Source organism: Pelecanus crispus, chromosome Z (assembly GCF_030463565.1).
Source record: "Pelecanus crispus isolate bPelCri1 chromosome Z, bPelCri1.pri, whole genome shotgun sequence".
Classification (NCBI taxonomy): domain Eukaryota; kingdom Metazoa; phylum Chordata; class Aves; order Pelecaniformes; family Pelecanidae; genus Pelecanus; species Pelecanus crispus.
The window spans coordinates 1,411,748-1,425,655 of record NC_134676.1 but is presented as its reverse complement, the minus strand read 5'-3'; the positions used below and the strand labels follow the sequence as shown (position 1 = coordinate 1,425,655).

Below are 13,908 nucleotides of genomic sequence, written 5' to 3'. Positions count from 1 at the left end.
TCGTGTTAGAGTTTGGGGGATTTATTTGGGTTTGGTGTATTTGCAGAACAACTTGCTTCCAGGCTGAAAGTTTATATGCCAGCCTTCAGCAGAGTTCAAACGCTCAGAGCCAAGTCACAAACTTATCAGAAAGGTTTGTAATGGAAATGCTGACAGACCCTTAAGTCTAGTGGCACTGGCAGGTGCTCCCACAATACAAGAACATAATTCAATCAAGCTTTTGGCTGACGTCACGAAGCACAAAACAACTCAAATGCTTTATGAACAGTACCAGAACCCCTGAGATTCAATTACGGTCTTGATATTCGATCAGGAGTCATACTTAGCTGTTTTTAATATAACAAAATCTTTGTACCAGTTATTTATCAAATAGGTCGATCGTATTTAAATGTACAGTCAGAGGAAAAAGTGCATCGTGCCACGTTAACCTGACAATCCCAAATCTTCAGGAACAAGACAGGCTTTTATTCAAGAAAAACAGCACCAGGAGAGAGTCTAATTTTTATATACTACAGAACAAAAAGAACTGAATCCCTATTTTCTCAGGGATTACACACATGCCTAAGAATTAAATCAGTGATTTCATTTTTTTTCCATCTTTGGACCCCTAAAATTATCCCAGCAGAGGTACCGATTGCTGCATAGTGAATGTAATATGCAATAGGCTTGTTATTTTGTTTGTTTATTTTTAAATAAACTTTGCTGGAACCCACAGAAATAGCCCACGGGCCTGAAAGGATCTGCTGTAACAATACGAATCCAAAGGGAAAATCTCCCGTTGGAAGCCTCCCTGGCCATGCACCCTTATGAACGAAGCACCATCCAGGGAAGAGCCCCTTCTGCAGCAGGCCTGCGAAGATCACCTTCTGCGGCTTGCCGTACACACACGCGATGAAGCAGGGTGCCGCAGACACACGCACATAGGACGAAGCAGGGTGCCAAGGGCAGCACTGGCCACGGGAAGCGTGTGAAAGGGCAGGAAGGGCCGGAGCTGCTGGGAAGGCTGCCGGCAGCGTGCCGGCTCGCAGGCAGCGGCTGACAGCCTGCCACTGCTCACAGAGCCCCAAGCAAGAGCGACTTCGCCTCTCCCAGCAGCCGGAGAGCACGAGAGCCTCGGCTACTCTGCCCCCGCCTCGGCACAACGCGGGCGCCCGTGGCAGGGCCGGCGGCGGCCCTTTCTGCGGTAGCGACTTAGGCGCTGACGCAGATTTCGAGTAAAACCCCGAGCGAAGGAAATGAAGCCCAGATGCCAGGCCCACAGAAGCCAGCTGAAAACGTGAGCAGGCTTTCGGCGAGGAGAGGACCAAGCGGCTACTGAACACGCAAGTGCAGCGCCCGGCATCGCTCCCCGGTACCCCGCTGAGACAGCGGAGCAGAAGGCACCGCCAAGTGCCAGCTACATCATCATCTTAACCTCGGAAGCCTTTTCACCAGGTGAAAAGAAAATCATTATATTCAACAGATCAAGTCTTAGGGGATTAGACAAATTCCGCAAGAGTACTCTGCAAATACAGCAGTGCGTGTGAAGCGTTGTTTCCAAAATAGATCCATACCCAGCACGAACAACAATAGATTGCAGCTACGTATTGTCATTACTACCAATAGTAGTCTTGAAAGACATCGTCAAACAGTGACTGTCACAATAGCTCTCACACGAACAATGCTGTTGCTGCACCTTCGCATCAAATACTTTCTCACTGCTCTGAAATCCAACAAGATAAACCCATTTTTAAATACACCTGGTTGTTTGATATGCAGATCAACTGCACTAGTGTTTACCTTGGCAGAAAGAGTAAATATGCCAACCCTTCTCAACACTTTTCCTGTTTCTGTAAGTTTGCTAAGAAAAGAAATTACACAACGGTCTTTGAAAACATTAGAAAAATTATCTAAGAATTTGGTCATTGCCACCCCTCTGCTTTGCCAAGAAGCTCTAGGCAGAAAGCTTTCACTGCCAACAGGTTAAAGAAGAAAATTTAGCAGGCTACATTTTAATCCATGTTACAAGACCACAGACTTGTGCCCAAGCACAAACCCCAAAGTCACAGGTCTGAAAACCTTTGAAGGGCACAAATGGTAAGAGGCAGATTTCGGCGTTGGGGCTAGATCCTGCGAGGCACAGGACACCTCCCAGATGACAAAAGAAGTGGAGGCCCCTCAACATCTCATTGCCTCAGACTGACAGGCAGCATCAGCTGCGTAAAGTCAGATGAGGAAATTTGGTAGCGACTTTTACTTAGCAGTTAATAGTACAGAATAAATAACACCAAATTAAATTATTCAAGGGACTCGTTTTAACTGTTGTTATTCCTCCTGTCTTCCGAGGTGCAAGAGGAACTCTACGGACTACCCACAGACACTGGCAGATGGTACATACTATTACATGTATATTAATTTTATATGCCTACATCTTCAGCAAGACATGTAAAATGCTCCCAGGCTATGCCAGCTCTTCTCTCTGATGACCACACAGTGAGCTTACTTGAACTAGAAATTTGGCCGAGCAATGACAGTGAGGGATCGGCCTCACCTAGCCTTTGACAGCCAGATCACAGCAAGCTACGCCTCGGCAAATCGCTAGGTCCTTCGGTAGAGAACAGGCATCGCCAGAAAACCATCCCCGGCGCTGATCTGAAATGCCCTGGGGCAATCTCTCCTCCGCCAGCTATGAGGAGCCCTAGGAGACGTAGGCACCTGACTTTCGTAAGGCTGCATTTCATGAGCTTCAAAACAATAGGCTGCCTCCGAGTCAGGACGTAAAAAAATAATTTCCACTTCTTGAAACATAATTTCTATCCCTTTTTAGTTCTGCTTTGATTATGTCAGCCGCCCTGGTATCATTTATCTGGGAAAATTTTGGTAAAAGATCTTTAAACCATTACAAACACTTACCCTGTTCCTTATTAAACAATTGCAGATCTGTTATCTTGGCTTATGGGAACTGATCTAAGTAACATCATGGTATCAAACACTGAAAACCACAGGCCTGGGGCCACCGGGGCTCTACTCTTTTTCTGGGCCTTGCAAAGGCACAAATTTCCAGATACAAAATGTAGTTTACCATTAGAAGTAAATGTTTGATCTGTAAAGCTTACAAAATGACTTTGTTTATCATAGCAGATAAAAAAAAAAAAGGAATAATTTTAAACTCAAAACAAAACTGTTTATATGACAGCTTTTAGTGCTCCATGATTCTGTGCATTTAAGAGAGATTCAAGCAATTAACAGCATAAACTTTCATTACATAGTTCTATTATACATGTTTATGTGACTTAGTTGTTCATCTGTTATTTAAGTGATTTCCTCATTACAATAGTGTGGTAAAGATATTTGCTGATCTTGTCAAAAAATGTCAAGCAGTTCATTCGCAACATTCCCTGGATCCTAAAGCGTGTGCTTAAATCCTTTTACTTACTAGGTAAGTAAAATATCGAAGCAATTCCTAAATTCAGTAATGGTATAAATCATGGGGGGAGAATAAATTAAATCACATGCTCTTTCTGCAGTAGCCAAAAAATAAGTGTAAGTGGTGAAAGATTAAAATTTGTGTAACCTGGTGTTCACGAGATGCACAGGCTGAAAATTATTTGTGCCTATTTAATGTTTCTTGGGAATTCAGTCAATGGAAGCTGCATTTGCCTCTGACAAAAATCAATATGAATTTGGGAGTGGCACGAGTACAAATCTAATGGGAAGAAGCCAAATTGTACCTCACGCTCCCAAATGCCTTTTTTTCCTGCATCCCTTACTGAACACGTTAGACAAGCTTTGTACTCCTACTTAATTCCAAGTCAGACCTAAGTTCACTGGTTTAACAGATACACGTTGTTCACAGATACCTCGTATCCACCGAATAATCTAAAACGTTATTTCTGTTACTGCTAAATTTGGCAGTGGCAGGCACAAACATCTCCTCCAAGTGACATTTGGCTGGATCTGGCCCCCAAGCATTTCAGTCTCTCAGACAGCTAATGCGTATGTTTTTGAATTATTAAATATATTCAGGAGTCTTGACAAGGTAGACATGCAATGATTATGACAAAAAGTATTAAAAAAAAAAAGCTACAGTATCCAACAGGCATGACTGAACTGTTTCAGATACAATTTGCTCAGATCAGATTCAATGCAACCTTTCTGAAGAGTATTTGTTTAGACCCTCTTTCATTTAATAAGGCTAGTTTTCTTCCAACATCAGAAATCAAGGGGATTCATGTCTTTTTTTTTTCTTTCTTTCTTTTTTTTTTTTTTTTTTTAATTATGAGGATAGGACCTTAGCTTCCAGATTTAAATCTACGTGAGTGATCGTAGGTGGCTGTGTCTCTGGAACGTCCTCTGCAGGATACACTCAGTTTGCCACTGCAAGCAAGATACAAACTCAGAAGTAACCTCTCTTCTTTGTAACTAAATATTTAGCTCCTCCAAGTACGCACTACAGTGTCTCAGGCCAATTCAAATACCATAGCGTGGGTCTTTCTCTGCCCCCACAGTACTCTCTTGAACAGGACTCGGAGGGGAGGAGGATCGAAGGCTTCACAAGTAAACATAGCTGGAAGGATGGGAGGTAACTAGCATTCTTCTTCTTCTTAATCATAATTACGAAACATTAGGGACGAAAAATATGGAAGCAGTTGCCTTTGTGTATCTACGTAGCTAAAGCCTCAAGTATTTTTCAGCACGCAAAACAAGAGGAGTATTCCAGGGCGCAGCCAGGGGCCAGCAGCAGCAGAGCCGGACCGGGCGAGGGGCCGGAGGGTCTGGGGCTCGGAGGTGCCGTGCCCTGCGCACCGGCGCGCTGGAGACCTGGAATGGCGCCTGGCAAACGGGGGAACGTGGTGCAACACGCAAGCAAAGCCAACACCCAAATTCAATCATAATTTTCGGTGTTTTCTGACATACACCATCACAGATGTGGACTACCCCTCAGAGCCACCTATGGCATTGCAATAGCTATGTACCTACTACACTTCTTTTCCTTCATTATTAAAAGTACTTTTCTGATCCATATGTTTAAAATTTCTCTCCTTTTTTTTTTTTTTTTTCCCCCCTTCTGAGTAGCAATTCTGCATTATAACCCCCAAAATAAATCAAAGTCTTCCAAAATCCTCCCTGGTAAAGGGCGTATTCTTCCCCAGCGCACACACGCATTATTCCTACAGACACTCATCGGGACCTGTGCACGCATCCTGAGGTGTGCCTAACCTGAGCAGCTACCAAAACGTTCTCAAGATAAAGACTGTATTTAATTCAGTTTTTCTGACGATCCACCAATAATAGCAAAATTATGCACCTTTCCCAGAAGGCCACACTCCAAAAATGAACTGTACTTAAAAAACTGTATTTGGTTATAATTTACTCACAGACACATCCAAAGTAAAAAAAAAGGACTTCAAAACCAAGCTGAATTTGTGGCTCCCTGGTTAAAGATGTATTAATCTGTAATCGCTGTTATTCTAATGCAGGACAAGCCCTAATCAAACTAATAGCAAAATTAAACGCAAGTCTTTAAATCCTTTAAACTGACTTTGCTTTATTCAGTGAAGTCTGTGCTAGCAAAGATTTTAGATTTTTTTTTTTTTTTTGTGCAACAGGAATGGCCAATCATAAGAATTCAGTTATTCTACTGCTACTCACACCCACACAATATTCAAACATATACATAGTGGGCAATCTATAACAGATGCTTGAAAACTTAGGTAAAATTAAATACTTAAAATAGAAGAAGCAGAAATTGAACATAATCAGGAAGATGTGGGCTTTGATTAACAGTTCGAAAACTGAACTACGCCAAATGTGACAGACCTAGCAAATTCTTTAGCACCACAATTGTTGAAAAACTGCTTCAAAACCCACTCCCAAAATTGAGCACCAGTGACCATTATCTTCCCCTTATTTTACAATGGCTCGCATGTAGATTATGACAAAAGCTTTTACTGCAGAAGCTAAAGTAAACTATTCAGAAAATTTTAGAAGATCCGGGAAAATTGATTTTATTTTGGCAACTGTCCTAAAAAAAAAGGGGGGGGGGGGGGGAGAAAAAAGAAAAACTCCACTTCATTCTAATGCATGTGTATTGTTCAATTTAAGTAACAGGTATTAAATCACTTTACAAATACAATATAAATTTGAGGTAACTCCAGGGGAGTTTTCTCAAAAATAATTTCAGTCTTCACCAATTCTCCCTGTTAAGGTCAGAGTCTCTAAACCAGCATGGCTGAATTGTTTTAGTGCTCTCTGCTGAACACCTGCAAACATCAAACAAAAACTCCTGGTCCTTTACTGGGTTGACAAAAGCCTTTCATGTGAAAAATGCTCCATGGGAATGTCACGGCTGTGGCTCAGGTTACATTCCTTTCTCCCTTGCAGCCCTCACCATTTCTTAACATGGTAAGAAGCCATGTTTGTGAAATTAAAGATTAAAAGGAAATGTGGCTTTACTTTATTTTCATTCACACATTACAAATCACAATAGAGCATCATATATTAGATGAGTAAAAAGCTGTTAAGATGACTTTAAGCATGAAATATTACCACACTTCCTAAAGCACAGTTATAGTTTCACTTCACTGCTTGGGATTACTTTTCTTTGGGGTCTTTTTTTTTTTTTTTTCTTTTTTCCCCTCCCCCCTATAAGAGAAGTTTCGGGTTAATGCAGAGGAATGACATCTGCGATTCCCCGTCTCAGTAAATATCATTTTTACAAGAGGACCATTAAGAGAAGGTCAGCTCAAACTTCAGCAGGGCATCTGTCCAGGAGGAGGAACAGGCTGCATTCGGATCGCTGAAATTCCGTATTATCAATATGCATAATTAGAATAATAAACTGTGTTCAAACGTTATTAACGGAGCTATCTTTAAGCCTTCCATACAGTTGTAGGAAACATCTCTCGAAGCAGTTGTCTGGGCGCTACCATATCAAATCTGAATTTCTCAAGTCCTGGCTCATTACACCACCGCACACCAAATACCCTTAAGAAGCGAGACTCTCACACACAGCTAGCTGGCCAGCAGCAATAGCCACGCTTCTCCTCCACGCAACTGGGTCCTCAGGCCACACACCCACCCTCCCACCGAGTCTCACTGCGGGGCAATTCACGGACACCTAGATTCTGACAACTTTTTTGAAATCACTGATCACCCGCTACAGACCTCCCCACCTAATAACCAAGCAACAGATACTCTCATAGCAAATTCCAACTGATTTTCCCTTAGGAGAGCGTACCCGGTGCTGCATGCCATTGTGCAAAGAACCCACCAACATACAGCACACGCTCCTTTATCAAGCAGGGAGCTTCACCCTCCACCATCAGAGACTGGGGTATTCAAGCATTCACGTGTCATTACAGTGGGGGAGAGTTCAGGTGTTATTTCAAATGGTCTGTATCTTAATATTACTAACTTACTTCTGCTCATTAAATTATGGGTACGTCTAAAACGACGCGTCAAAGTTACTTTAACGCTCTCAGATTTAGAGACAATAAAAAACCAGTATAACCCCTCGATCTCACTCACTGTTTAGGCTTGTTGTCCTGTGGTATCCCTCATCAAAACGACTTGGTAGATGAGGTTTACGATGCATTTATTAAAGACAACTGTCTAGTCAACTGCTGCTAGACCCAGCGTTAGTTGCTGCATTGGCTGGTGTATAAGCATGACAAATTGATTTGTCTGGCACAAACACTCTTCGCTTCTCTCCAGTGAAAATAAATATAGTGAATATTATGTATGCAGTTAGATCAGTTATTAAAATTATGTAATTCAGAGAAAGGCAAAAACTAGGATTAAAATCTTTAGCTTGTGAGATATAAGGCAAATTACGTTTGGGCAGTTATTCAAACCTAACAGTAAAATTCTCCAAGTCACTATATTCATAATATAACCAGCTTTGTGAAGATAAAACAAAACCACATTACTATTTTGAAAGGCTGACTAGAGTAAAATTCACAAAATGGGTGCTTAATAATGGTAGGCGGCATTTAATCTAGTATCTTAAAAATGTGCATTACAGACTACCTTCAAAGTAGGAAGTCCTTCTTTGGAAATAAAAAGTTAATTGACGTACTAGTGCATTTAATAAAAATGGCTATGCTGAATACACAGAAGAGGTTCCTTTAATTGAGTACAAACTGCAAATACCAGGCATGAAACCATATGCAATGACGTGTTTATATCCAGATATCCACTGGCAGTTTGCAGTGAAGACTTGTCCAAATTTACCATCTGATTTAGAACAGTACTCTGTGTATAACAATACTACGTACAGTGTGTTGGTATGTGTAATTGCCTGTGCTTTTAAAACACTGCAACCCTCTACCCGGAGACGAATTTGTGTCCTGTCCAAAACACCACATCCGCAAGGCAGGGAACCCTCTTAAAAGAACTTAATAGAAGAGTAAGGAAATTTCAAATGCTTAAGTGTCTTTGCTAGTTTTACTTCTAATTTGTCAGGCATATAAAAGCCTCTACATAAAACTTTAGTTGCCAGACAATTATTGTACACATGTGTTCTACCGCAAAGAGCTCCGATATTTCTTTTGTCATCGAACAGGACTCCTGTTTTTATGGAATGCAGAAGTTGCCCATATAGTAGTACTACCACAGCCAAATAAACAAACGTACAAACAAACAAATCCTCCAGGCAAATTTCAGGGAGTCTTCAAAAGCAGCCCAATATTTAGAAAGAAAATGCCCTCGTTTCCCCCAGGAAAAGAAACTAGCCTGAAGATCTTAATTCACCGAAAAATATTCCATCAGCAAACAGTCATCTCTAATACTAAAGAGTTCTTTTCCCGGAAGAGGTTGGTGTTTATACTCGGATCCTTGCTTATTTATTTATTTAATTTCAGCAGCCTTCAATTCTTCCTCACAAAATTAATTCTCACACAAGACGTTTTGATTATCATTTCTGACATACGAACGATAGCATCTGAAATTGTAAATAAAAATCTCCAATGCTCAATTTGAAAAAGATTTAAACTAGCTCACCTTCAACAATTACACGGAGGAGAAGTTTAGGGATTTTTTTTAAAAAATCAGAAATGCATGGAAATACCGTGAAAATGTCCCAGTCTTGTGGAAATAATAATAATAATAAATAATAGTAATAATAGCCAGCGCTTAGGAATAATTCCGCTCAAATCTGAATGAATCTGCTCCCCAGAAGAGATTAACACAACCACAACAAAGGTAATGCCTATGGATAAATAACTAACAACGTTTTAACTACAGAGGAAACAAAAATTTTACATACTTGAGCCAGTAAAATGTCCACTTGCCAAGGAAGTTGGTCCATTTTTCCCACTGCTCACAGGAGGTGAAAACATCTAAAAAAAACAAAGAGGCATTACTACTGGAAAACAAGAGATTCCCGAGTCCACCGTTAGTCAAAAGTTCCTTCCACATTCGCTGTGAGCGACGTTAACAGTTTGTCTACCACGAAACATCATCCCCCACAGACCTGCAAACGAGTCAATATTTCTTACGGCCCCCACCAGCCCCTCACCACCATCATCACGTTTTTATTAGGCTCATTAGCTCCCCAAACAATATTCGCTTCCCGAAGAGTTTGAGCAATCCCAGTCCCCAGCAGCGTTATCCAGGCTGGGAAGCGGGGCTCGCTCCCCTCTCCAACTCTCACGCTGACAAAGGCGAAAAAAGTTTTTTTTGTTGAAACCTTGGCCATAAATGTAGCAATGTCCATTTCCATCCCGCTTTAGGATTTGCCTGTCATATGTGAACCCAAATAATAATAATGCAAAGTGCCACCTGCCCTAAATTCTCATTTCGTCTCTAACACGAGAGCAATTTGAAGCAAGGCTCTCTCCCTCTCCCCCTCTCTCTCCCTCTCTCTCGCTCCCTCTCTCTCTCCCTAGCATTTATTTCGACCCTAATTGGTTTCTCTCTTCTTCGACGTGTCTAGTGGATAATACGCACCTTCCCTGAGTCAGAGCCTGCAAAAAGCGAAGGAACAAATGGAAAAAGTGCAACAAGCAAAGAGGGGGCTGCAAAGCTGCCTCAGGCTACGCTTCCTGGCCAAACTTCCCCAAGCCATTCCTCCAAAGCAAAGGCTGGAGCAGCAGCAGCAGCAGCAGCAGCAGCAGCAGCAGCAGCAGCAGCAGCAGCCTCCTTTCCCCGGGGGGGTCAGGGCTTTGCGGGCTGTTGCTGCTCTTTAGGAACATACATGCATCTCACAGCACAGGGATTCTCCCCTGAAATAAATAAATAACGGGACAGAGAGATACTCCGGACATATTGGGGGGAAGGGAGGGGATGGGGAGAGGAAGGAAGGGGCTGGGAGGGGGAGGGGGAGCCTGACAAAACTAGACAAGTGTACACGTCCGGATTAACGTTTGGCCTCCAAACCAGCCCGGCCAGCAGCAGCCCAAAGAGACAAAAAGTACTTTTTTTTTTTTTTTTTTAAAAAAAAAAGCACCATCTAGCTGGGGGGCTTCGGAAAAGATTGGAGCAGTTTTAATGACAGCAGAAGCCATATGAGATTTCAGTGAAAACTTTAAACTGAGACAGTCATGGATTTCTTTGCACTTTCCACGTGCCAAAAAATGAAACAAGGGAAGAACCGAAAATAGAATATAAGCAACTAATCGGCAATTAATTAGTTCATGTGCCCACAACGCTATAAAACATAAAGCACAATAAAAGTGCTAGATATTGTTATTAACTAATGATGAGAAATGTTCCGTTTTAGGGGCGTCTCTTTTTGTACGAATTATTTCAGACATCCAAGACATTAAAATAAGCTGTGAACGCGATTGCATCTCCCATCACATACAATAAGAAATAATAAAAAGACTCTAATTTTTGTTTTTCTTTTTTTTTTTTAAATGCAAAAAGATATTTACCATGGTTCTAGCTGCTGATTAAAAATTGCCCAATGTACTTAGATCACAGTTTTGTTTTGGTTTTGTTGGTTTGCTTTTTTTTGTTTGTTTTTTTTTTTTTAGTTTAACAGATCAGCTAGAAGATATTTTTTTTTTTTACAGCTGTTGTTAATTTCCACCGTTGTTTCTTACCGCACTGAAATCCAGTAAATCACTCAGTTCTTTGTCCGTCCCTAAGGCAGCCATTCGCTGTTGGTGATGCATTTTAGCAAAATCACACAAACCTAGAAACATGGAAATAACCGCAATCAGAAACCCAGTCCCGAGCCTTGCAGGAAACACAATCGGATTTTTCAGGGGGGTGGGGGTCGGGGGGTGGGTAGTTGAGAAGAAGGGAGGGAAAAAAGATGGAGGGGCAGCAAAAACAACAACAACAAAAAAAAAAAAAAGCGAGGTTGTATTTCCAAAGAGGCGATCGAAACCCGGTAACATCCACTCTAAACCCAAATCCGGAGGAGAAAAAAAAAGAAAAAGCCTCGCTCCCGGAGCATCATTTATGCAACAGGAGGTTCAGCGAGGAATGAATGAGGATCCCGGAGAAGAAACTACAGCCATCCGCTCCCAACTTTTTCCCTTCTCCTTCTTCCACGCAAAGTAGCGTTTAGAGGCAGAAACGGCAAATAGCGATAACAGCAATGGAGGGGGGGGGGGGGGACACGGGAGGGGGGGGGGGGGGAAAGATGCAAAGTCGCAGGCTACGGCGGCGCCGGTGCGGAGGGACGCGGGGCGGGGGCGGCGGGGCCAATTAGCCCCGATTCCTAATGGGGGGGGGGGGGGGGGGTGGTAATAACACCGACCCGGGAGCGGGGCCCGAGCCTGTGCGGAGTCATCGGCTCCCTCCGAGCGCCCGGGGGAGGGGAGGGAGACGGGAAGGAGGGAGGGGAGGGAGGGAGGGGAGGGAAGGGGCGCGGAGCCCCGCGCAGCCCCGCCGAGCGCCGGCTCCGCGGCCGCCACCGCTGCCCACCGCTGCCCACCGCCGCCGCGCCGCCAGGCCGGGACCCGCCGGCCCCGCTCCCAGCGCCGGCCCGGCCCCGCCGAGCCCAGCCGAGCCGAGCCGAGCCGAGCCCAGCCGAGCCGAGCCGAGCCGCCCGGCCGAGCCGAGCCGAGCGGCGCCTGCCTACCCGCAGATCATGGAGCTGCAGCTCCCGGCCCGCCGCCTCCCGCCCGCGCCGCACTTTTGCAGGGATTATACTTTAAATTTTCCCCAGCTCGCGCACATACACATGGCAAAGCGAGTTTATACGAGGCTGCAAATACACGTGATGCGGAGACTTTGCCAAGAGGAACAATATTTCCCCCCCCCCTTCTATTATCCACTCCGTGTCGGTTTTTTTTTTATTATTATTATTATTATTCTGCTTTGTTTTGGTTCGGTTTGTGATTTCCCCCCCCACACACACACACAACCCCACCCCGTGCCTACAAGCTAAATTTCCAACCCGAGGTTTTTCGATTTACATTGCTGCAAACTTTGCAAAATCGGCCCTTTGATTCGCTTTACGCTCAAGTTTCTGGGGACGATGCCAGCGGCCCCCTCCCCCCTCAGCACGTTATACTTTTTATTTTACATTTTGCTATCGCAGGCCCGACGCGCTCCACAAAAAAAAAACTAGTTCGACTTCATTTTCCGGTAGGAAATAAAAGCCCCGAGTTACCACGCTTAGCGTCTGCACCTTAGTGTATATCTCGCACGTGTAATTACACCGGGTATATACAACGTATATTTCTACACGCGAGCAATTATGTGTGCACACACGCGGTGTACTTTCTATTTGCATTTACACACCGAATAACTTGCACCTCTTTTTAAATAATACATCGGGATCGACAATTTAAAAAAAAAAAAAAAAGAGAAAAAACACAGACAAGTTACTCTAACAGCAAATTGTAACTTTACCTTAAATGGCCACAAATATGTTCACAATATTCCAAGGGGGGGAAAAAAAAAGAATAAAAATGTAAAAAAAAAAAAAAAATTAAAAAAGAAAAAAGAGAGGAATCTTCTGCCAAAGTGCTTTATTATCTCACACGTGTGTGACCCTCCAAAACCACGGAAAAAGTACTGTAAGTGTCAGTCCTGCTCCGGGGTACTCCACAGCTTTACAGGCACCCTACACCTGGCTTTGTTGGGATTTGGGGTTCCCGACCACCAAACGCCCGCCACCAGCTCCCCCACCCCGCCAGCCGAGCCGCCAGCCAGCCAAAAAAAAAAAAAAAAAAAAAAAAAAAAGGCAAAAAGAAAGAAAAAAAAAAAAAAGGTCCGACAACTTTTCCCTCTATTGTTTTTACAAACACATGGTGACTGACACACTGCGAGCGCCGTGGCGGCTCGGGGACTTTCCCCTCTGTCCTTCCTTAAAAAAAAAAAAAGGCAAAACCCCCCGAGCGAGCGCGGAGCCGCCCGTCCCAAACTTGTTCCAAGTTTACAGCGCTCTCCTCCTCCTCCTCCTCACCACCACGGCCTCCCCCGCGGAGACGCGGATAATAGCATCTTTCCCGGGAAGACACATCGCCAGCCGCTCACATCCGGGCAATGCCCGCCGCCTTATAAGCGCCGCCGCCGCCGCCGCCGCCGCTCGCAGACAATGACGAGGGAGGGAGGGAGGCGGGCGGGACGCTGCGCCGCGCCGCGGGGCCACCAAGATGGAGGGGCCCGCCGCCCCCCGGCCGCGCCGAGCCGAGCCGAGCCGAGCCGTGCAGCGCAGCGCAGCGCCCGCCCCGGGGCTCGGCGGCAGCAGGCAGGCCGGCACCCGGCACCCTCCGCCGGGCCGGGGGGGCCCGCATCCCCCCCGCCCCGCTCCTGCGCAGGGACCTGAGCGGGGCTTTGCAGCCTCCTGCTGCTGCTGCTGCTGCTGGCGCTGCTGCTGCTGCCCTGGGCGCGGGGGGCGCGGGGGGCGCGGGGGGGCAAACAGAAGGGGAGCGCGCGCAAGCGGTTCCTGAGAACTGGAGTGCAGAAGTGAACGGGAAAGGGTGGAGGGAGCAAAAATGGGAAGGGTAAAGGCAGCAAAAGGAG

The 13,908-nt window shown here is 44.7% G+C and overlaps 1 protein-coding gene across 6 annotated transcripts in view; it reads right to left on the bottom strand.

The window, feature by feature from the left end:
- TCF4 (transcription factor 4) overlaps nucleotides 1–11,149 on the bottom strand; it is a 239,547-nt gene extending 228,398 nt beyond the window's left edge. For 5 of the 6 annotated variants that reach the window (XM_075726767.1, XM_075726765.1, XM_075726768.1 and 2 more), the window contains exons 1-2: nucleotides 11,028–11,149; nucleotides 9,248–9,320 (exon numbers count right to left, since the gene is read on the bottom strand). In XM_075726767.1, coding sequence (XP_075582882.1) covers nucleotides 9,248–9,320; nucleotides 11,028–11,129 — 175 coding nt within the window. In that variant the 5' untranslated portion in view covers nucleotides 11,130–11,149. Of the gene's footprint in view, nucleotides 1–9,247; nucleotides 9,321–9,930; nucleotides 9,949–11,027 lie in introns of those variants that run through there. The other variant, XM_075726774.1, reaches the window with a different exon arrangement.
- Between the last annotated feature and the right edge of the window lie 2,759 nt (nucleotides 11,150–13,908).